Source organism: Notolepis coatsorum (assembly GCF_963971535.1).
Source record: "Notolepis coatsorum genome assembly, chromosome: 11".
Classification (NCBI taxonomy): domain Eukaryota; kingdom Metazoa; phylum Chordata; class Actinopteri; order Aulopiformes; family Paralepididae; genus Notolepis; species Notolepis coatsorum.
The window spans coordinates 52,385,172-52,410,304 of record NC_140175.1 but is presented as its reverse complement, the minus strand read 5'-3'; the positions used below and the strand labels follow the sequence as shown (position 1 = coordinate 52,410,304).

General features: G+C 45.4%; 1 protein-coding gene across 1 annotated transcript in view; it reads right to left on the bottom strand.

Moving 5' to 3' along the window:
* LOC311236610 (calsenilin-like) overlaps positions 1-25,133 on the bottom strand; it is a gene marked incomplete at its 3' end in the record, with an annotated part of 88,454 nt that overhangs the window by 9,218 nt on the left and 54,103 nt on the right. Inside the window, exons 2-3 of the mRNA XM_084324303.1 lie at positions 13,962-14,086; positions 1,522-1,591 (exon numbers count right to left, since the gene is read on the bottom strand). Coding sequence (XP_084180429.1) covers positions 1,522-1,591; positions 13,962-14,086 — 195 coding nt within the window. The remainder of the gene's footprint in view (positions 1-1,521; positions 1,592-13,961; positions 14,087-25,133) is intronic.

The window sequence follows — 25,133 nt, the reverse complement described above, 5'->3', positions numbered from 1 at the left end:
TACTGTCCTCCTTACGTTGTATCTCGCCGCTGTATGCTGAGGTGCGCGCTTTCAGAGCCTCACGGACGGATTTGTCTACCCAGGGATTTTGGTTTGGGTAAACTCTAATTGTGGTAGAGGGGATTGTTTCTTCTACCAAAGTACAAACAAAGTCTAGCACTGTTTCCGTGTAGTCATTAATATTGTCTGTGTTGTCGCGGAACACACTCCATTCTGTACATTCAAGTGCAGCCTGGAGCGTCTCCTCTGACTCTACAGTCCAGCGCTTAACCTCTCGCGTTACTACAAGGGCGCACTTGAGACTTAGTTTATACTGCGGTAGAAAGCACTAGCAGCCTGAGACATGTACCCGTTCTTAAATTGCGAGTAGCAATGGTCTAGGATATTCCCGCCTCTGGTGGAACAAGTCACATGCTGATAGAAATTTGGCAACACTTTTCTCAGATTAGCGCTATTAAAATCACCCGCAACCACAATAGCAGCATCAACGTTAGCTGTTTGGAGTTTGTTTACCTCGTCGTGAGGAACTGAAAGTGCCACTCCAGTGTTTGCGTGGGGGGGAATATACACTCCAATCAAAATGACAGACGTTAATTCTCTCGGGAGAAAGAATGGTCGGCACTTTATGGCTATGTACTCCAGGTTTGGGAGCAGTGGTTCGAAAGCTCCTTCAGGTTGCCTGGATCACACCAGTTGTTGTTAATCATGAAGGCTATTCCACCCCCCCGTTTCTTTCCGGATTCTTCCTCCGTGCGATCTTTTCGGTGAATGAAAAAGTGGTCGGCTGGTTGGATGGTGTGGTTTGCGACGTCCGGTATCAAATCGGTGAAGCAGAGAACATTACAGTCCCTAATGTCTCTTTGGAATTGAATCCTTGCTCTGATGTCGTCCAGTTTATTTTCGATTGATTGCACATTGGCCAACAATATGCTGGGCAATGGTGTTTTGTGCCTCCTGCATCTCAGTCTGTTTTGGACGTCTGCTCTCCTTCCTCGCCGTCTCCCCCCTTCCTTGCGTTGGCCGATGTCTGGTCCTGTTCTACTCAAGATCTCAGCAGGCCATTGTTGTTGTTCAGCAAGCCGATCCAGAGAGCAATCCAGTTGGTACGTTTTTCTTAATCCAATGTCGATGAGTGACTGACTGTCATACACATTAAATGCACCAACAGTTGGTACAAACAAAACTCTTAAAACTATAAATATTAAGCACAGTCTCGTCTGAGCACACAGAGAGGCAGCCGGACGTAGAAGCGCCATCTTGGCCAAATGGCAGCTAGCTTGCTAACACGTTCTGAACATAATCAATTTAGTGGTATTGCTTTTTATTAGACGTGAAGCACCTCATAGACCAGCAATGTCAATCACTCACATTCAATAATTCATTCATTTACTCACAGTTAGCCTCTCTACCCCCAGTGGTGACTTACATACATTGAATTTTGTGTAGGACCAGTTCAATACTCCACATCTATGCCACTTTGTGTTCTTGTTATATTAGTACCAGATATTGTACAGTACTTACCACCCTGTGGAAAGAACTGGGAGTAAATGGTTTTGAAGGTTTCTTCATCCACCAGCCCACTGGGACACTCCTGGAGGAAGAACGTCTCATTGTTTAAGCCATTATTTAACCAAGACGGTGTACTAAAGAACACATTCTTATATAACCATGTTGATGAAGAACATAAATGAACAAGGTTAACCAGGCTATCTGAATAACAACACATTCTTATTTAACAAGGCTAGTTGGTGAAAAAACTTTTTGAAGGCAATTTGGCCAGATGGTGGCACCATAGTACATGACTTTCCTTAACATATCTTTAGAACTGTTCATCCAATCAACTTCAATCTTGGCAGGTGCATTGCTGAAGATCCATGGGAGTGCAGTGTTGAATTTGGTGCGATTTGGTCAGATGGTGATGCTATAACAATGAACTTTATATTTACATTTGGTGGGTGTATTGCTGAGGACCCATGGGAGGGCAGTGTCGAGTGTGAAGTTGATCAGATGAGTGGTTCTTGAGAATGCTGCAAGCAGCCATACCGTGGGTGTAGGGGTGGACGGTATGGTCTAAAATTTATATCACGGTATAATCTGAAGCATAGACGGTAACGGTATATATCACGGTATCATCGTTTTTGATAAAAAATTTTTATTTTATTTTATATAATTTTTTTTTTTTTTTTTTATAAAATATATATATTATATAATTAGACTTGTACTTGTATTATCTGCGAGACATCGCCACCACGCAACAAGCTCCACTGTCTGTGTGTACTCTAGTAGCCTCCAGCTACGGCCAGGATTCTCCAGAGCTGCATCTGGACCTATACTCGAGTAGCCTCGAGCAGAGCTACGGCCAGGATTCTCCGGCGCTGCACCTGGACCCTATTGGCATAACGTTACTTAACTGTGCTCAGCAAGCCCTCAGCTCGAATACGCATCGAATCAGTGTTATAAGACATTGATATCAGGAGCTATCTGTAGCTACTGCTAGCCGGATATATAACGTTAATACAACGCCTCAGTGAATTATTTAGTTCAATGGGACATTTCGTTTTGAACGGTGAACTAACTAGCGTTAACGTGAGCTAACGGCTAACGGAGCTATCACATTTACATTTACATCATACACGTCTACTCTCTACTAGACTTGATGGAGCGTTTGTTGATGTCAGGAGCTATCGGTAGCTGGCCGACTAGATACCGTTCGGTTAGACAATGCCTCATCATGTATTAAACTAAAAGTGAATAGTTGACTGGGTCATTTTGTAACGGTAGCTAAGCTAACGTTAGCTCAGGGAGACGTCCCGTCCCACTAGACTACTAGTAGACCCGTGTTTACATGCGTGCGGGAGGGGCTGGCACTGCGCGAAGCCTCCTAAATAACTTTTTCCAGTTCGCACATATCTATTATCTATGACTAATTCTATCTATTTTTAGGGGCAAATGCGAGTGAAATAGTCGCGCTGTGGTTACATGACGTCATTGCTATTTTAGAGCTGCACTACCGGTTACACGGTATAGGCAAAATCCATACCGTAGAGCAAATTCATACCGTTTATACCGTATACCGTTTATACCGTCCACCCCTACGTGGGTGTCCACAATGCTGCAAGCAGCACTTCCGGGGTCCAACCAATTGGCCCACTCTGAGCGTTCCAAATGGTCATTGACCAGGCACTGCACTAGTAGACAATGAATGGGGCTCTGACTTTATGATAGGCCTAAGGTGAAGGCTGTATCGTTTCATCCCGTTCCCACCTCGACGGACTACGCACTTTTCACTCTGGGTGAAAGATATAAGATTTAGGAATAAATCTTTACAATCCTGCCAGTTTTGCGCAATCGTAATTTTAATGTCGGGATTAGATCTTTCCTCGCGAATGGATACTTGGTCACTGCATAGTTTTATTTGACGTAATTGGTGCGAGTTCGGTCACGTATCTTGCGCTCAACCAATAGCAGCTCTCTTTGTTGCGAGGATACGGCCCACGGGCGACAACAAATATGACATCCACAGAGTAATGTTACATCAGAAGAGGACGGAAATGGACAAAAGGTTTGCAAAAAGGTTTCTAAACAATTTTATATGCATCTCACGTCCGTTCAGAAAGAACGTGTACAAGATATTACACAGACATGGTGGGATAGATATAGAAACTGCGTAGAGCGGTGGCTTAACCCAGGGGTTCCCAAAGTCGGGGTCGCAACTTTGGGGGGGTCGCCAGATGTTATGTACTAGAGGCCTGATCACTCTGTGTCACGGGGCATGTAGGTGAGGGCTGCCACTTAGTTAATTAGTGCTGATTGGTTACCTGCTGGGAGGTTTAAAACCAGCCAGGCACACACACATGCAGGGTCTGTGTTTAGAAGAGTGTGGGTTACCAGATAGATTGTCACGTTCTTCCAGTCCTTATCCTTTTAGCTTACACTAGTAATTCCTTAATATAGTAGCACTTGAGTTAATACACAGGTTTTGGTGTCGGTTTTGCACATAGGTTGCGGGCCTTGAGCCAGGGTCGTAACACCAGATGATAAAAAAAAAAAAAAAAAATCCAAAAAAAAAAAAAATATCATATATATTTTTTTTAATGCAGTCAGGCCACTGAACTTAGAAGCAGGCCAGGCCAGTGTTTCTAGTTGCACCAGCGCAATAGTTAGATAACCTAGGTGGGGAACAACCAGGAGATCACTGCAACTCACACAAGTTGGAGAACTATCTCTCTCTCTCTCTCTCTCTCTCTCTCTCTCTCTCTCTCTCTCTCTCTCTCTCTCTCTCTCTCTCTCTCTCTCTCTCTCTCTCTCTCTCTGAAGTTGAATAAAAGATTGTATCAATTACAAAAAAACTGAAAATCCATAAAAATCTGTGTTGTTGCTAATCATACATATGCTAGCTTGTTTTTTAACAATAATTTGTGATGCCATCACAAACACTGGCATTTAAAGGGTACAAATAAAAAAATTCCTGCACCAGAATGCAGGAAATTAAGTCTTTGTAACAAAAAAAATCCTGGTGGGGGACCCCCAGACCCCCTGCTTAAAAAGTGGCCTGACTGGGGCTATATTTTGCACTATATTTCCTGGCCTGAATGATTTCCCCAGTCCGGCCCTGGTTAAAAGCCTCCAATGCTTATTAGTGTGTGTGCGTTTGTATGTTTCAACCATACATTTCCATTTATGAAGAAAAAAAAAGATATATAAATTATATATATATTATTATTATTTTATTTTATTTTTTATTTTTTTTCTCCTATAATAGTGGGGGTCGTGGCTCACTGACACCGTTATTTGGGGGTCGCGGCCTGAAAAGTTTGGGAACCCCTGGCTTAACCTACCAGGCCAGAATCATAACATTGCGGAGACATACAAACATTGTTTAGAGATCGATTTTGCCAATGTTCCTGGAGATGCTGGTTTTCACGCAACTTGCGTTTTATCGACAAAAAGCGCCTCATACTGTATGCCATCTAGTTTTATTGTTTACAGTTATGTTTATGTAGCTCTGCTAGTTGATGTTTAAAGTACGTTAGCTTTCAGAACCAATGCTTGTGTTACCCTCACCTCTTCCTCCCCCCACACACACTAGGTCATATAGTGACTATAGGATAATAGAGCTATTTTAAGTAGAAAAAGGGTAACCACTGCGCTCAGACAGGTGCGTAGTCCAACATTAATTAAGTTACAAAAAATGGAATAGGGCAGGGCTCCAGACTAACTTTTTTCACCACCGTCCCAGAACCGTCCCGAAATACAATTTTAACCGTCCCAAAGTGAATGTAACCGTCCCAAAAATCAAATGTTGTTTCTTTACTTTGGTTTTGTCGTCTATAGTTGTTATTGCCATAAGAAACACCATTCAGAGAAGGGGAGAATAAATTGATTTAGTCAAAAGGCTCCCAGGTGGAAAGATTTCACAAGAATAATTATGATCAAAAATAAATAAATATATATATATAAAGAAAAGTGTTTAACAAGGTGCTAGTATAGGGATATTTGGTCACGGTGCTGTTATAGTCAACCAATTGGAGCCATGTTGATTATTCTTTCCATAGGAAAATATATTTAAATGTATTTGTATTTTATTTCGTTTTAGTTTTTTTTGTTATTACAAATGTGTGTGTTTATGGTTGAAAATGTTAGAGATAAATAAAGATCAAATCAAATCTAACTGAATAAGTTATCCCTCTTCTAACAAGAAAGAAAAACGTAGTTTAGCTTTAAACTATATAATGTAATTGCGTCCAGAGATTCCACCTTTGATAAACTAAAGTAATGACACTTGACTAGTAATGAAACATGTCCCTTAGATCGCGCTGTCCTCCTGGTCGATATTGATAACTGCTGCTAAAATCAAATAAAATAAGTCCTGAGTCGAGACTCTGTGCTGCTCCCAACGAATCCCAATAGTATGCAACTGCAGAGCCGCAGAGCCAGGGGCGCTTTCAGGTCCGGTCACAGGCCCGCTCAACAGCGCCCCCCACCCAACGGCTGAATTGCCAATGGCTGAATTGGAGTATTGCTATCAGCCCCAAGCTGGTGTCGTCGAGCAGTGGCGCTAACTCACAGTACGCGTCTGCGTTATGCTGGTCGTCCAGGGCTTGCTCTTCCGCCGTCAGGTCTCCCGTGGGGGCTGCCAGGATCGTCTCCTTCAGTCCCGCACCGTGCATGCAGCATAGCATGCGCTCTTCCCAGAGCTCGTAGTGCTCTGCTTTTCCATTGAATGTGTCTGTGCAATACTCCAATTCAGCCATTGGCAATTCAGCCGTTGGGTGGGGGGCGCTGTTGAGCGGGCCTGTGACCGGACCTGAAAGCGCCCCTGGCTCTGCGGCTCTGCAGCTGCATGCTATTCGCAAATCCAGCATGAGCCAGCTCCCGCTGCAGCCGTCGTTATCAGAACACTACACACATATCATAATGTTTACAGCAAACTGTAGTTGATCACCAGGTATGTTTTATTAACGTAGAATAATTCATATATATATATATACGCGCACTGACATTCGGCTAATTGACATTTCCTGTGAAAGAAATAAAATCCTCTCTGTCCCGTTTGCGTCCCAAAAAAGATTTCTGTTCGTCCCAAATCAATATTTGATTGTCCCCGGGACGACGGGACATCGTTAGTCTCGAGCCCTGGAATAGGGACTGCACTCGAGGAAAATCGTTGTTTTTATTTTTATATGCACAAGTTGTATAACGCACAAAACGTTTTCAGCCATCCGGCCTTCATCAGTGTTCATTCAAAAGTTTTGTGCGTTATACAACTTGTGCATATAAAAATTAAAATTAAAATTAAAACAACGATTTTCCTCGAGTGCGGTCCCTACTCCATTTTTTGGACAATAGAGCTAGCATGCACCCCTGAGGGAGGGGGAGGAGGGCTAACTATGGCATACAGTATTATGCCTGTCTATCAGCACATAATCAAATAGTCTATTTTTGATATTAGTGTAGCTAGGCTTAGGTGTCATCAGCCCTTGGCACCAATGTGGGTTCAGCACTTATTGGGATCTATTGGGGTTGTGACTCTACAAGTGCCTTTCATGCACTGTAAACCCTAATAAGTTTCCAGCACTTTAAAAAGTTGAGGCAATCAATTGACTTACAGTTCTCAGTTAAGGCAACTCAAATATGTTCTGTTACTGTGACTTACAGGTCTCAGTTAAGGCAACTCAAATATGTTCAGTTACTGTGACTTACAGGTCTCAGTTAAGGCAACTCAAATATGTTTGGTTACTGTGACTTACAGTTCTCAGTTAAATTAGGCAACTCAAATGTGAGAAAAGAAGTTGTTCCTGTGTGTCTGCAAAGCTGCCATGTACAGATCTTTGTCAATGCCAAAACTGTGCAAATGTTTCTAAGGGAACTCAGGATATAGGGCTACATGGGATGATGACTCAGACGACAGTGGTGAGGATGATTAACATCAGTGTTGCCTGGGAAGTGTGGTGGTGGATGAGGGGTTGGGTGGTGGATGAGGGTGTGGACTGGGGTTGGGATGTATAGGGCGAGGGGATTAGGGTTATACAGTAGGTAGTGTGATTTGTTTGTATTTTTGTACCTGCATTCTATTTTGTTTTTAAATGGAAAATAAAAAGGTTAATGAGTAACTTATTGATTTGTAAATGTTTTGACATTATTCCAAATGAAGGGGATGGTGTAGTGTTTTGATTGATTAACTATCTTGATAAAAAAGTGTGTGGGTCTATTCTTTTTCTCATTATACTATCCACTGAACTTTTTTTATGTGTACAACCTCACTCTTTAGAATATCTACATCCTGATCTGCACTGCACACTTTTTTTTAGAACTGTATAGTAATCTTTATTCTTATTTTATTCTAAGCTAAAATTATCGTATTGCACTGCACACTTTTTAGAACTGTATATAGTAATCGTATATAGTATATAGTGCTGAACACACATTGATTGGTGCCAAGGGATGATGACACCTAAGCCTAGCTACACTAATATGAAAAATAGACTATTTGATGCTGTGCTGAGAGACTGAGGCCCCGTTTAGACGAGCGTTTTGTGAACAGAAACCGCAAAAGTCATCTTGCGGTTTCACTTTTAATTTTACGTTTAGACGAGCATTTTGGAGTGGAATTCTCCGTGCAGACGACACTGTAACGACGGAGACCCGCTGTCACACGATTGGCGCATATGTCACATGACGTGCTGTGAAGACCCGCCCTACTCTGCCTCTGATTCGCAGACTGTGGATGGGGAATGTGATTGCACCAAAGCAGAGTCACTCACAGACAGTGGGTCCACCGTCCACTCACGCCGCGGGACAGATTCTTGTGTATTTAACCGTTTCACTGCCACACGACAGCCGGTTGTGTGATAGTAAGGGTTAACCTTCTGTCGTGTGGCAGTGAAAGGGTTAAAAGTACTGCCAATGTAGCCTTCAGGTGATCTAGTCCGGTATGACTGTGTATGAACGAATAATGGACTCTGTGAAGCGCTCTGAGTCAGAGCAACAGTCAGTCAGAGAAGAGCGCTATATAAATCCAATCCATTATTATTATTATTATCTCCGTTGATATAAGTCAGACATACTTGCTTTGTTTACGTCTCGGCTACTGGTGCATACCTGCTACCTGTGACGTAAGCAGTACGCGCGACCAGAGCCGTGACAACCATAGGTGACAACCCTTTCGTCATCGTTTTAACAGATTTATACGTTTTGATAGTTTAGACGAGATCGCAAAGCTTTTGCGTTTCTAGGAATTCCACCCTGGAAGGTAGTCTCACTTTTTTGCGGTTTCACCCCGTAAAAACGCTGTTTCCGTATAAACGAAAGGCACATCAGCAAAAATATTTTTGCGGATTCACCTGCTAGCGTTTCCGTCTAAACGGGGCCTGAGAGTTTAGCTGTGTTTTTGTTTACATAACTAGCATTCTAGTTTTCTTCAGATACTGTATGTGATCTAGTTAGCCCCCCCTCCTCCCCCAGGGGTGCATGCTAGCTATATTGTCCTAGTCACTATAGGACCTAGTGTGTTGGGGGAGGAAGAGCATTGGTTCTGAAAGCTAACGTACTTTAAACATCAACTAGCAGAACTACATAAACATAACTGTAAACAATAAAACTAGATGGCATACAGTATGAGGCGCTTTTTGTCAATAAAATGCAAGTTGCGTGAAAACCAGCATCTCCAGGAACATTGGCAAAATCGATCACTAAACAATGTTTGTATGTCTCCGCAATGGTATGATTCTGGCCTGGTAGGTTAAGCCACCGTAGTTTGTATATCTATCCCACCGTGTCTCAGTGGCGGCTGGTGAATTCTTCTCCAGGGGGGGGGGGCGCTATACCAAACATTTTGCAAACATGTAGCGAGTTATCAGAATGTCACACACACACACGCGCATGCACGCATTGGCGAAACCACACACTGAGTAGCCTACTGTGCACGTCAGAGCTTCGGCGAAACCACAAGGTATGAATATTTAAGTAGGTAGAGTACAACTATCACCATTGCCATCAATCAATATATGATCACAGTCAATGCAGCCACGTTTCCAACAGTGCCTACACAAACACGCACGCCCAGGTCTCTCTGTCTCTCTGTCTCTCTCTCTCTCTCTCTCTCTCTCTCTCTCTCTCTCTCTCTCTCTCTCTCTCTCTCTCTCCACGCCCGTATTCAGATCCATACAACAATAATCACAGATGTATATCTTGTCATTTTAAACAAGTTACCATTATATTGTCCCAGGTGATTATGCCCCCCCGCGGCGAAATTAATTAGTATCCCCCTCTATCTCTCTCTTTCTCTCTCTCTCTCTCTCTCACACACACACACAGCATGACGTGGAATCCCAGCTATCGTTACAAGAGTTACATAGACACAGTAGTAAAGAAGGCAAAACAGCGTCTCTACCACCTGAGACAGTTAAGGAAGTTCAGAGTATCGGGGAAGATACTCCAGTCCTTCTACTCAGGAGCTGTAGAGAGCATCCTGACCGGAAACATCACTGCCTGGTATGGAAACAGCACGGCACAGGACAAGAAGGCCCTACAGAAAGTGGTGCGCTCAGCCGAGCGTACCACGGGTATTGCACTACCCCCCCCTGCAGGTTCTATACAACAAGAGGTGCAAATCCAGAGCCTGCAGGATAATGAAAGACCCTCACCACCCCAATAACAGCCTGTTTCAGCTGCTGAGGTCAGGCAGACGCCTGCGAACCCCAGCTACTAGGACAGAGCGGCTTAGGCTCAGCTTCTTCCCCCAGGCCATCAGAGCCATGAACAATGAACATTGAGTGCTCAGAACATTGAACTGTCCACACACAAGCACACATGAACACACACACGACACGCACACTGTGCACGCTCACACACGAGCAGCCACTTAACACTTTAACATGAGCGGGCACACACTCATGTCGCACACACGCACACTTATGGCCAAAGGAAAGGACACTTTAAATTAGAATAACAGGAACAGTGTATTGCACTACCAAAGCTAACTAGCATGTCACACATGCTCTGTAAATAACTATGTACAGATACCGAGATGTCACTCCATGTTACCTGCTACCTGTTACTGCACAATGTTGTTTTCTTCTTTGATTCTATTATATGTACCACTGTATTGCACATCGTTGCGGGCAAGACCACCCGCATTTCATTGTATACCTGTATGCCGTGACAATTAAAACTCTTGACTTGACTTGACTTGATAGACTTACCATCACAAGAGTTGAAGGGGGCGAGATATTCAGCTGTCCACCACAAGCCATAATCAATTTTTTTTTTTAAATCCACTCAAAAAGAAACTCCAGTAACAGTCCATACCATGGGTAGCTGCATCCAGCTAGCCATATAGCTTCTTGTTAGCCACCACAAGTACCACCAGCTAGAAAACGACAGAGTATATCCTTCTTCTGTCTGTTGATTGTTTCTGAATTGAGGAGATATCAGGCTGATGAGGTCGAAACTCTTTCACTCCAGTGTTCATCTCTCAAACGGTTTTGTTTTGAGGGATTTACCTGCATTCGAGGTTGTAATGTCCTGCCTTCATGATCCATGGTAGCTACTAGTAAGCTAGCAAACTCTCCGGACTGGGGGAGTGACAACACAGCAGGAAGGACCCTGCTTGCTTGGAGCGCTAGAAAAACGCGCTCAGATTACATCATATTACATCATATTTGAACGCACTGATAGGCGAAATGTATTTGCTTGACCTATTTAATTGGCTGCGATGATACCAGTGCACGCCCACTGTGTGCACGCTACGTCTCGGCCAGCTTTAGAGGTACTCTATATCATATCAGACAGTGACGTCATGTGAATCACAAAACAATGATTTATATTTGATATATTAACACTTTGATCGCCATGGTTAAATTCATAATTTACCATCCCTAGCCAGCTCTATTTGTCTATGGAGAAGTTCCCCTTCTTTGCAGGGCTATAACTTTTTAAATTCTATTGCTAAATTGACATTATTATGGCCCATTCAATGTCCTATATCCATTGTTCAGGGTGTAGCAACGTTATACTTTTTCATTCACATATTCATACTAAAATATGGTCTAAAGTATAAGTATGTTTTTATCGTTTTCTGCAGCTTTCTCCAGAACTTGATTTATAGCCCCAAATGCATTATATTGATGATCAAATACAGTTTGGTAGCGATCGGTGCCAGATAAAAAATGTCAACTGGAGGTACTTCTAGAAGTTACTACGTATCATCTGATGATGACCGGATGGGCGGGGGGTCGTTTATAATTCTGTGGGCAACGTTATATCATTCACCTAGTGTGGGTCATATGATCATCAGAGCAGTTTATATGGAACACGTTAGAAAATAACGCTGGATCTTACCGTATCTTCCTCGCGCCGTTGGACGATCAGCTTGGAGTAGACAGTTTTCGATTATGGGATATTGATCTAGATCAGGGGTGGGCAATTATTTTTCCCGGGGGGCCGAATGAGCAACTGAAAATATGTTGGGGGGCCGGGCCGAAATTCCAAACTCAATTATGCATAATATACATTTTATTTCTATATAAAAAGCAGTAAATGGCATTGTTTTGACCCCTGGTAAGAGTGTATGTTATTATTTGGCAATTAAAAGGTGAAGTTAGCTTTCAAAAATATCATTTATTCAAATAGAATTTATTTCCAAAATGATAAACAAAATGTGAAACATTAATAACAAAGGGCATTTTGAGTTTCATATACTATTGAAACAAGGATTTTCTAAAGACATCACATCATCTTATAGCAAAAATAAACAAGACATGTCACTGAACTGTGTAAAGAAAAGTGTCCCAGTTTTGTAGCCTTTTTTACTTTACATGCCTATATTAAACATTTAAGAAAAAAAAATATCAAGTGTCCCATTTCACTTGTTATATTTCCACATTTTAGTGTTTTTCAGTTCTTTTTTGTTTCATTCAGTGTGAGAAATCCAGTCTCTGTTGAGCTTTAACAAGTCCATCAAAGTCAGGTTGCATGTCTGAGGTGGAGATGCGAAGCACAGCTGCCAGATGTTCATCAGTGAGAGAGGATCTGTACCTGGACTTGGTAAACGAGAATGAGAATGTCTGTTCACATATGTAGGTGGATCCAAAGAGAACCAACATCTTCTGAGCATGTCTCCTAAGCGTATATTGTGCGTGTGAACGTTGACATGAAAAGAAAAAAGTAAAAAAAAAAAAAATTAAAAAATATTAAAAAAAGATATTTTTTTTTATTTTTTATTTTTTTTTATTATTATCATGTAATCTTTCGCGGGCCGGTCAGAAGCATCCCGCGGGCCGGATGCGGCCCGCGGGCCGTACAATGCCCAGGTCTGATCTAGATGAACCATTTCCAGGTTGTATAATACTATATACGTCCAAATAACGTTGTTTATTGAGTTAGGGCGAGCGATTGATTATCCAGTGTGTCGAGATGGAGTCCGGCTAACGATCGCGAGTGCCCGGACAAAATATGGATGAGCACTTCCTGTTTGGCGCGTCACTTCCTGTTGGCCGATCTGCCGATCGGCCACCAGATGGCGCTCTTGAACCGTTAGAGAGTTGAGTGGAGATCAGCAGTATATCTCAGGTCCCCGGAGGAGAAATATGATTTCGATCACAGATTTTTGAAATATTGATATCAAAGACGTGTTACGGCGTCTTCGGCAGAATGAGCATGGCGGGCAATGACGAGTTACGGCTAAAGTGTTAACGTTATTGTGCATTTGAAACACAAACATACTTAAAATGAGTAAATATTATTCATTTTAAACATGTTTATTTTATTTTTAGGGGTCTAAAATTTAAATTAAAATAAAACATTTTCTTCTTCTCCTGCTCTTTACCAGGGGGGGCGGCGCCCCAGCGCCCCCTGTGGGCGGGCCGCCACTGCCGTGTCTGTGTAAAATCTTGTACACGTTCTTTCTGAACGGACGTGAGATGCATATAACATTGTTTAGAAACCTTTTTGCGAACTTTAGAAGGTGCTTTTTGTCAATTTCCGTCCTCTTCTGATGTAACGTTACTCTGTGGATGTCATATTTGTTGTCGCCAGAGGGCCGTATCCTCGCAACAAAGAGAGCTGCTATTGGTCGAGTGCAAGATACGTGACCGAACTTGCACCAATTACGTCAAATAAAACTACGCGGTGACCAAGTATATGTTCGCGAGGAAAGATCTAGTCCCAACTTTAAAATTATGATTGCGCAAAACGGGCAGGATTGTAAATGGAGAACTTTTTATTCCTAAATCTACACCAATATATCTTTCACCCAGAATGAAAATTGTGTAGTCCCCCCAGGTGGAACGAGAATCGTTTTCTAGCCACTTCTCAGGCTTCACCTTATGGCCTATGAGGCCATACTGTCTGTGTGAACATTTACACCTAAATGATGTTTTAATTCTGGTACAGACCATCTAGCAGTGCTAGATTATATATCTCATTCGAGTCAAACATAGTGGAAGACATCCTGCACATACGTTTTTAAATCCTCTGTAGAGCGACTGAAGCTCCTTCCTGGTGAACTGAGTCTGAGCTGCCAGCTGCTCCAAACCCTCTGGCTGGTGACGAACCATTGACAACTCCAACTCTGTGTCAGTAGTGTCTGAGAGAGAGAGAGAGAGAGAGAGAGAGAGAGAGAGAGAGAGAGAGAGAGAGAGAGAGAGAGAGAGAGAGAGAGAGAGAGACACACACACACAGTGAGACAGCCAGACATAGAGAGACAGACAGGTAGAGAGAGACTTTATACTGTAAATACTATAAATAAAATAATAATAATAATAATCTTTATTTATATAGCACCTTTCATACATAGAATGCAGCTCAAAGTGCTTAACAGAGCAAACAAATTAAATTTGACAATAAAGCAAAAAAAAGAAATAGCTAGAAAATTGCTAAAAAGCATAAATGACAACAGGGATTTTAAAATCAGCTAAAAGCAAGAGTGTAAAAATAGGTCTTGAGCTGTGCTTTAAAGCTATCCAAAGAGGCTGACTGTTTTAGATGTAGTGGGAGATTGATTCAAGCCCATAGAAACAAAAAGCTGCTTCGCCATATTTTTTATATTTCATTGTAGGCACCTCGAGCAGGTCCGCACTAGAGGACCTGAGGGGGAGGTTTGGAACATATCTATGTAGGCAGTCACAGAGGTAGGGCGGTGCCAGACCATTAAGAGCTTTAAAAACAAGCAAGAGAATTTTTAAATCAATCCTAAAAACAACCGGGAGCCAAGTTGTAATCTGTCAGTTGTTTTCTTTGGCAGGCCAGAAAAAAGTGCATTAAAATAATCAAGCCGAGAGAAAACAAAAGCGTGGATCAGTGTTTTTGCATCGTCCAGGGACAGATTCGCGCAATATTTCTAAGATGAAAGAAGGCAATCTTCGTCCATGTGTGTATTTAAATTCAATTCAGAATCAATAATAACCCCAGGTTCTTTACTGCAGTGTTATTTTCTACATACATGAGGCATGGTATCAAGCTAGTACATCCATCCATTGTTTTACGGGCTACATGGAAATGAAAGTGCATTCACTTAAAAACCCTCAATAGTGGCAGAAACTCAGGAGGAATCATGATATGGCATGAAGAAGAACTACAGAAGGTCATAAAGCCAGGGGTGACAGTGGCTCAGGAGGTAGAGTGGTCGTTTGGTAGTCGGAAGGTTCCCGGATCGATTCCCGCTCCTCCCAGGCAGCGTGTCGATGTGTCCTTGAGCAAGACACTTAACCCCTAATTGCTCGCACCTTGCATGGTTGCGTCCTCCATCGGTGTGTGAATGTGTGAGTGAATGGGTGAAGGTGAGGAACAAAACTCTAAAGCGCTTTGGATAAAGGTGCTATATAAAATGCACCATTTACCATTATTTAAAACAACTCATATATCTGTCTTCTTACAGATACAGACTGATTTACAGAGAGAAACTGTCCATTTTCAGTCACTGGGATGTGTTCTGATATGTGGGGATTTAAATACCAGAACAGGAAAATAGGTTGATTTTTATTTACATATTTGTTAATAATATCCTTATCCTGTCACCAAATACGATCACCAGACAAAACATACGGTTATCCTATAACCATAGTTATATGAGTATAGCGAGCGCTCTGCACTCTAGTGGAACCCTATCCCTTATCAATCTAATACTGAATAATTTTCTTCACATGTACACACCCATCCGCCTGGCCACACCCACATCCGCTCCTCTACATAAGCGGGGTTGTGGCCATACTAACAGCTCCTTCCCAAGTCTTTCACCACCGAAGGCGAAGACCACAGGGTCCTCAGTGAGTCAGTGCAGAGCGCTCGCTATACTCATATAACTATGGTTATAGGATAACCGTATGTTATATATCATATAGCTTACGCTCTGCACTCTAGTGGAACACAGGAGCTGAGCAGAGCGGAAGCTCGACAAATGTACCCGCTGAGGCCCCCCACAACCATCAGAACCGGGGAGGACCAGAGCCCCCGGACCCCCCTAGAGGGGGACGGGAGGGAATCGGATCCGACTGTGCGAAGAGGGTTTAGCAACTCAATGCACAGGGTGGCAGATCGTGGGACTTACCTTCACACAGAAGGACCCGCGACTACTCAGGCGCGCATCCCACATGCCACTAGGGAACGAACGGGAAGGGGAAAAAAAATGTTACTGCCCCTAACATCACAGGGTCAAAGGTCAAGAACCCAACCCCGTGGCAAGGCCATAGCAGCGGAGCGCGGAGGAGGACCCAGCCCCAGGAACAACCTGAGGGTCAGGACCCCCCGGAAAGGGGGCCTGGTGAGGCCAACGATGCCGTAGCATCGAGACCCCACCAGACGGTCACTAGTGACACCACCCCCCACATCGCCAGTGTATCGGACAGGGCCCAATCCAAGAGCAGGCCCTTCCCCCCTACAGCACGCCGCCCTGAAGCACTCCACAGAGGCTACACCCCCACAACACTGTGGGGCCAGTCGGCACACTGGGGAGACAACCCCCAAAGAGGTTGATCCCTCAATCCTGGCAACAGGTCAAGAGCGTAACTCGACCTGTGCCCGGAGCACTGCAGACTAGACAGGCGCCTAATGGGTCTACTGTGAACAGCACCCCGGCGGAAGGGGCGTTCGGTATGCTGTGCACCATGTCGCAGCCTCCACAAACCCCGACCCCCTAGAGAGGCCGAGGTAGAGAAGGCTGACACGATTGAGAGACGTCATGAAAAGTGCGGGGGCACACTCGCAGGCAGACGGGGTCAAGCCCGGCCTAAACCAGAGAGTCGACTCTGCTACCAACACACCGGAGAACCAACCACCTCCCTATGTTTAGTTTAACAGGAGGCGGTTGTTCCCTTAACCCACCAAGAAAAACCTAGAAACAAAGTGTTTCAGTTTTCAAAGGGTTAACCCAGGCCAACAGGTTGACGGGAACGAGTCCGGACCTGGGCCTGGTGAGCCGGGACCTACACAGGGATGCCTAGAGGGGTTGACAGCAACCACCTCGACAGCCCCCTCCCATACCTGCCCAGCAGGGGGAGGGAGGAGTGAATACAACGGAGAAGGACCAGGCCCCCTAACACAGTGCAAGGTACAACACAGTATGGACCAAGCACGTCACTGTTATGGGCAAGCCGTAGTGGCATACACATGACACACATATCCACAACATCAATCCCCGCGAAGCCCGGACCGACCCGACATTTTCCCCCCGGAAAAGCACAAAGTCCTTCGGGGTACCAGAACAGCAGATCTGCGCCCCGGCGGACAACGGGTTAACTGCCTTGGTCCGGCGTGACCAGAACCATTCCTGCGTCCTAGTCACGCCGCCATCCCCAGTCCTAAGAGGGGGGGTAGGTACGCGTGTCGATCTAAAACATCACAGAGGGCGCCACCAAGATGGACAGAACGTGAATGCGCTGCTCCTGGCGGCCCACCTCATGGGCGTGAGACCCCTCCGCCAATGTAATGATCTACTCCGTCATCTCCCCCCGAGTCATCGAGTCTTGCACTGGCGCTCGGTAGAGATAAAAAATCTCCTTCCTAGTCGCCCGCTATGAATTGGGCAACCAAGGCGCGCCGGCCCAAAAACGTGGTTCCACATAGGAAGCACCCAGGGCCAGCGCTATATGCACGTCAAGAACCCGAAACACATCAATGGTGAATTCTAATAAGAAAACACCAGACGACGTTCCCTCCATGCTGTCTGGGACGAGCAGCAGGAAGCCGGTCAATAAGACACAGACACCTATGACGCGACTGAGGGCAACCCCGTCAATTCCGCTCCTCACATAAGAGGGGAAGACAGAAGTTCCCCCAGAGAGACCTCCACGTGAGTACAATTGAAAAAGATACATGCAATAATAATTGGGCCAAGTGACCAACAGCCCAATACACACTGTAATAGAGAGCAGAGCAGAAAACGAACAGTTTTCGAATGCAACGCATCATCCAACTTTGACAAAGACAGCGGTCTGCAACACAAAGCCTGTAACCTCACGGACGTCTCCCGGCCAATAGGAAACGCACCCAGTGACGTATCCCATGGCCGGGGGGAAATCCCGTGACCCACCCATCCTAACACTGCGGCACGGTGGTGTAGTGGTTAACACTGTCGCCTCACAGCAAGAAGGTCCAGGGTTCGATTCCCGCTTGGGGACCAGGTTTCCATGATGTCAGTTACCCAGGTGGGGTATCTCCCAGGCCTTTCTGTGTGGAGTTTGCATGTTCTCCCCGTGCTCGCAAGGGTTTCCCCCCCCGATAAGATAAACCCAATGGAAAAACATGCACAACAATAGATCGCTAACGCTGTGGCGTCCTTGACGAAGACGGACAGGAGCACTTGGATTGGTCCCCTGGCGCGGCTCACGTTGACGCCTGTCTGCTCCCGGCTGCCCTTGGGGGGGAAGGACGACGGGATGGGTTAATCGCAGATACGAATTGCATGCATGCATCGCATGTGTGCCGATTGATGACCTCTGAGCAGGTCCTAAATTATTATTATTATTATTATTATTATAACAGGGAGTGCCCCTCAGCCGACAGGGCAAAACGGACAGGCAGGAGGTCCCACCTCCCGGCCAATCAGTAAAGGGGGGGGAGGATTTTATCAGCCCACCCCTCATGACCCCTCACCCCTGATACGATGCAATGACAAAGCAGAGCCATGACACCAGTCATAGCGTGCTACATGAAAGCGCATTATACCTGTTAGGGTAACAGCTTCACATTCTGCACGCCAGCCACAGACGATAACCTCGCCTGTGCAAAAACTGGTTTTATACATGGCTTCAGGCTCATGTGCAAACTTGCCACCTGAATTTTTACACCTTTACCCTAAAGCAGGGGTCTCAAACTCAATTTACCTGGGGGCCGCTGGAGGTAGAGTCTGGGTGAGGCTGGGCCGCATCAAATATTCCACAGAAAAAGGGTTCCAAGTATTCCAAAAAAAAGTACAACTGATCCAATCTTCTCACAAACTCACTAAAACCTCACAAACACCAGCAACTGAGCATTCTCAGTGGTGTCAGTGGACTCATCCACAGCTATGGAAATGCACTGTGCATTTTTTTTCAGTTATTCTGGTTGCTGGTATAAACCAAAGGTTAATCAATTCAATGCATGTATGGATGATGTCCGAAACAGATTAAAACCTGATTAATAGTGAAACTGCAAGCCTCCCTCCAAGCCTCTCTGACACGTTGTTTCGGGCGTCGCGCTTTGAAAACTTTGGGAACCATGTATTTATACCAACTGTTAGTCTGCAACACTACTATCACCGACATCTAAGAAGGGAGATCCCCCCTTGAATGGCCCTTCTAAGGTTTCTCTCCTCCACACTGCCTGTGGAGCATTTTCCCCTATTGTTAGGTTTTAGTGAGTTTTTCCTTACCTTCGCGTGGGGTATGTCTGGGAGTGCTTGCATTCTTTCATTTATTTGCATTTATTTTAAATTTGTTTATGGTGTTTTTGTTCTGTTCTTGACTTATTGTTATGTTTTCTTCTTGACTTGTTTAAAGAAGACATGTACGGCCCATGGGGACATTAATGTGTGTTGTCAGGCTTATAAATAAATTTGATTTGATTTTTACATTTACATTTTACATTTAGTCATTTAGCTGACGCTTTTATCCAAAGCGACTTACAAGTTCTGTACGACAAGCCATCAGGAAGGGCACAACTCTATCAGCTGACCAACAATGTTCATCAAAGTGTTGAGTGCTACAGTGTAGGTTAGTTTATTAGGACAAGTGCATGACAGTACGGTTAGTTAGGGTTAGATTTTTTTTTATTTTTATTTTTATTTTATTCAGATAATGGTTGAAGAAGTGCATCTTTAGTCGACGGCGAAAGATTGGACGTGTTTCGGCTGTCCTAACTGGGGTGGGTAGTTCATTCCACCATTGTGGGGCAAGGACTGAGAATAGGCGACTTCTCTTTGATGACCCTCCCGGAGCTTGGATAGGAGTAGGTCTGAGGCGGCCAGAAGATGCAGAGCGTAGGGGTCTTGAGGGTGTGTAGTTAGAGACCATTGACCGGAGGTAGGCGGGAGCGGTTCCCTTTGCCGCACGGTATGCTAGGTCGAGGGCCTTGAAGCGGATTCGTGCAGCAATGGGGAGCCAGTGCAGGTCCCTAAGAAGTGGGGTGACATGATTTGATTTGATTTATAGTACATGATACCTAAGCCGAGTGCATACAGTACAGATATCCTCATAATATAATTCGTATCAATTAGATATACTCTTTGGGCTTATTTGTATCCTTATTCTGAAAGAGTTGAACGTACGGTTATGTATATAACCAGTTATATGAGTATAGTGATGCTCAGCGTCATAGTGCAAATACTCCACCTCAGTACTTGCGCACTGAATAAAAACTCACAATGTACCGTTACATACCAACATCTGTCTGACCACACCCCCATCCGCTACCTACATAAGCAGGGGTGTGGCCATGCCCTCATCTCCTTCCCAATCTTTCACCACAAGGCAAGATCAAGGGGTCCTCAGGGGAGTCCTGACGCTGAGCGTCACTATACTCATATAACTATGGTTATATACATAACCGTACGTTATATTATCGTATAGCTCTGCTCAGCGTCATAGTGCAACACAGGAGCTGAGCAGAGCTGAGCTCGACAAATGTACCCCGCTGAGGCGCGTGATTACCAAACCAAGCCGCATTTCTCGGAGACGCTCTCTGATTGGCCGACGCCTGTTTCTACACTGGTTAAGCTTAGGCACTCTTCGAAGTTGGTTAAGGTTAGAGTTTGTCTTAGAGCATGACGGCAAGTTCTTTAGACGGTTAAGCTTAGGCACTCTTTCGAAGTTGGTTAAGGTTAGAGTTTGTCTTAGAGCATGACGGCAAGTTCTTTAGACGGTTAAGCTTAGGCACTCTTTCGAAGTTGGTTAAGGTTAGAGTTTGTCTTAGAGCATGGCGATAGAACGCCAGGTAGTTTGCAGGCTGTTTGACGTGGAAATGGGCAAAGACACAGCTCGTCACGGATTGGGCAAACGCGTCAGTGGCCAATCAGAGAGCGTCAGTCAGTGCCAATCAGAGAGCGTCTCCGAGAAATGCGGCTTGGTTTGGTAATCACGCTGCTGAGGCCCCCCACAACCATCAGAACCGGTGGAGGAACCGAGCCCGCCCGACCCTCCCTATTGGAGGACGGAAGGGAGACGGATCCGACTGCGCGAAGAGGAGCTTGAGCAACTCAATGCACAGGGTGAGCAGACCGTGGGGCGTACCCACGACTACACAAACGCACAACCCGCATGCCACTAGGGAACGAACGGAAAAAGGAACAAACCCCCGTTACCACCCCTAAAATCACAGGGTCAAGAGCAAAGCCCAACCCCGTGGCAAGGCCGTAGCAGCGGAGCGCGAAGGAGGACCCAGACCCAAAAGGGACAGGACCCCCCCGGAAAAAGGGGGGCCTGGAGAGGCCAATGACGCCACAGCATCGAGACCTCACCAGGCGGTCACTAGTGACACCGCCCCCCACATCGCCAGCGTATTCGGACAGGGCCCATCCAAGAGCAGGCCCTTCCCCCCAATAGCACGCCGCCTGACTCACTGACCCTGGTATACTCAGGCAGTCACCCATCCAAGCACAACCCAGGCCTGAACCTATACCACCTCCGAAATCAAACGAGATCGGGCGTGTTCAGGGTGGCATGGCTGTAAACTCGAAGCACTCAAGAGGCTACACCTACAGCAGGAGCAGGCAGCGCACCGGGGAGACGACCTCCAGAAGAGGTCGATCCCTCAATCCAGGCAACAGGCACTTGACCTAAGCCTGGAGCACTGCGGACTAGACAGGCACCAAAGGGGACTGCTGAAACAGCACCCCGGCGGAAGGGGCGTATGCTGGTATTGTTGCGCACCATGTCACAGCCTCCACCAAAACCCTCCGACTCTCTAGAGGGGTCGAGGCAGAGAAGGCTGACACGATTGGCAGACGTCATGAAACGTGCGGGGGCACACTCAAGCGGTCAACTCGAGAGTTGACTCCGCTACCAACACACCAGGGAACCAACCACCAAACATGAGGCGGTTGTTCCTATAACCCCGCAAGAAAAAACTCCAAAACACAACTGTGGGTATACACTGGCTATACCGCAGTACAAGTGTTTCAGTTTTCAAACAGGGGTTATCCCAGGCCTACGGGTCGACGAAACAATTTCGGACCGGGCCCGGCTGACCGGGATGTACACAGGGATGCCAGAGGAGTTCCATAAGAACCACCTCAACAGCCCCCTCCCAGCCATGCTTAAGCAGGAGAAGAGAGGGGCGAAAAGAATGGAGAAGGACCAGGCCCCCTTAGCGCAGTGCAAGGTACAACACAACATGGACCAAGCAACAGTGAGGGGTAATACGTAGTAACACAACCACGAACAACTCCATAACGTCAAACCCTGTGACACCCGGGCCGACCCGGCATTTTTCCCCCCGAAAAAAAAGTCCCTCAGGGTACCAGAACAGCAGATCTGCGTCCCCGGCGGACAACGGGTTAACTGACCTGGAGAAGCCGCTTTTTTCACAGAAAAAAATACGGACATGGGTCCCATACGACGCGGCTGAGGGAAAACAACACCCCGTCAACCATGCTCCATAAAAGAGGGGACGGAGAGTGACGTACCCTATGACGGAGGAAAAACCATGACTCAACAGACCATTACCGGCGAGGAGTCAGGGAGCTCCCTAACAATACCCCGTCAACCTGCTCCATAAAGGAGAGGACGGGGACCCCCAGAGAGACTTCCCACGTGAGCAATAGATTGAAAAGACATATTGCAACATTGAGCTATGTAACAATTGGATTAGAACTCTCCGAGGAGGAGGCTCTGAAACTCTGAGGAGGCTCCCTCACTGAGAGGGAGACTCTGAACTCACCGAGGAGGCTCTGAACTCCCTGAGGAGAAGACTCTGAAACACCCTGAGGAGGAGGCTCTGATCCAATACACACACTACCAGTAGGGAGCAGAGCAGAAGAACAACGTCTCTACTGCGTTGCATCACCCACCAAGCTCAATATACATACAACAGAGCAGAACATATTTTTAAGTTCTACTCACCTTGACAATCCGAGGAGGAGGCTCTGAAACTCTGAGGAGGAGGGAGGGAGGGTCTGAACTCACAGGAGGCTCTGAAACTCCCTGAGGAGGAGGCTCTGAAACTCCCTGTAACAGAGATCCATAACATGGAGCCTGAATAACCCACGGAAGTCTTACCAATAGAAACGCGCCCAGTGACGTACTCTATGGCGGGGGAATTTCCGTGGTCCACCGCCCAATATGGCGTGGGACCAGGAACCCCCCCCCCCTACCCTGTAACGTGCTGATCCAGCAGCGTGACAGGAAGCCCAAAGGACAGGGGGTTTACCTGACCAATCAGAAAAAGGGGAGGAAGGTTTACCAGTTCACCCCTTTATGACCCCTCACCCTTGATACGATGTAATGACAAAGTAGAGCCATGACACTAGTCATAGCATGCTACATGAAGCGTTTAACAGCTTCACATACTGTAGACGCATGTGCGAAACCTGCCATCTGAATTTTACAAAGAAAAACACAGACCCAGAGAGGGCCCCTTTAAGAGCCCCGGTACCAGAGCTTACACATGTGACTTCTGTAGGCCAACACCTAACCCAGTTGTGGATCTTAACGACACACACAACCCTCCATCACAACAAAAAAGGCAAAAGTACACTCTCACTACCGTAAGAGGAACGCCGTTTTTCATAACGAGAGAAGACACAAGTCCTCGATTATGTATTGGCCACAGGCCTTGCTAAGTCCACATGATAGCGACCAAAACAATCTTTTCCCTAGGAAAAAATCGTTTTCTCAAGCAGGAGCACAACCCCAGCAGAAGCTGATGGATTACACCGTATCCCCACAAACATAGTGAAACAATATATTGTAAACAAAACATGTTTGAGAGGAGGGGGGAAAGCCCCAGGGAAACCGGGGGGAAATCACCCCTCCCCACCTTACCCTTGATACGACCAGGTTGAACAGGTACTGCCCTGTTAACACTTTCAGTGCCACCAGGTGGCGCCAGACTTAGTGCATGAATGCCACCATCCACTTTAATGTTAACGTTAATATCGCCTAATCTATGTTTTTAATTATGTGTCTAATCTGCCCGTCGCTTATCAAAGAATCATTTTCCAGTCAGTGCTGTCAAGGCAGATTGGTTTTTTATCGCTTCATTTCCGTTTGAGAGCATTTTGAAAAGCACCCGTTTTGAGGTAAAAAACAGCCCATTCTGGGCCATTCTGTGATAATCGTCTTTTACTGGAATATTCCAGAACGTTGATATTTGTCTGCCTATATGGTGTTCTTGTTCTGTTCTTGACTTATTGTTATGTTGTCTTCTTGACTTGTTTAAAGAAGACCTGTACGGCCCATGGGGACATTAACGTGTGTTGTCGGGCCCTATAAATAAATTTGATTTGATTTGATTTGATTTATTTATGAATCGTTTTCAAATAAACGCTAGATGATCAATATTATACGTACACGCACGCCCATTGGAGCCGCGCGCTGATAGCCGTTTTCATTTCCTTGTGGATTTTACAGTGAAACCGCTGGAGCACATTTCACAAAACAGCTTATATCTTCATCAAAACTAGTCTGATTATCCTAACACTGATAACATAGATTCCTTACCTGACATCAGATGGTATCCAACTGGTATATTCCAATTCCTGATCACCATTCGAAAAAATCGATAAGTGTATAGATCTAACGTGTATACAGTAGAACTCATGATCCGCGGCGCTCAGAGGATCCATAATGAACTCTGGTAACCCCGGCTGCATCAGTGGACTGGAAAATGTGGAGTACAGGATTTTTTCCCCCATCCATTTTCATTGAGTCCATTCCAAAATCCCTGATGTCATCTGGGAGACGATAGGGGGCCTTTTTTCCACATCTGATCGCTGGCGGCTCTCGGGTAGACTAGGGTAGGCTCGCGAGATGCAATATGATTTCAGATCGCTAAAAAATAAAAATAAAAAAAATCCGAGAAATCTCGTGAGTGGCTTTCAACGTAACTATTATAAATCCGAGAAAACTCGTGAGTGGCAATCAAAGTGTTAATATGTGAACATGCTACCTGTTTATTGTCATCACAGGCTGAGAGAAGGACTCACCCCTCGATCATATGTCACT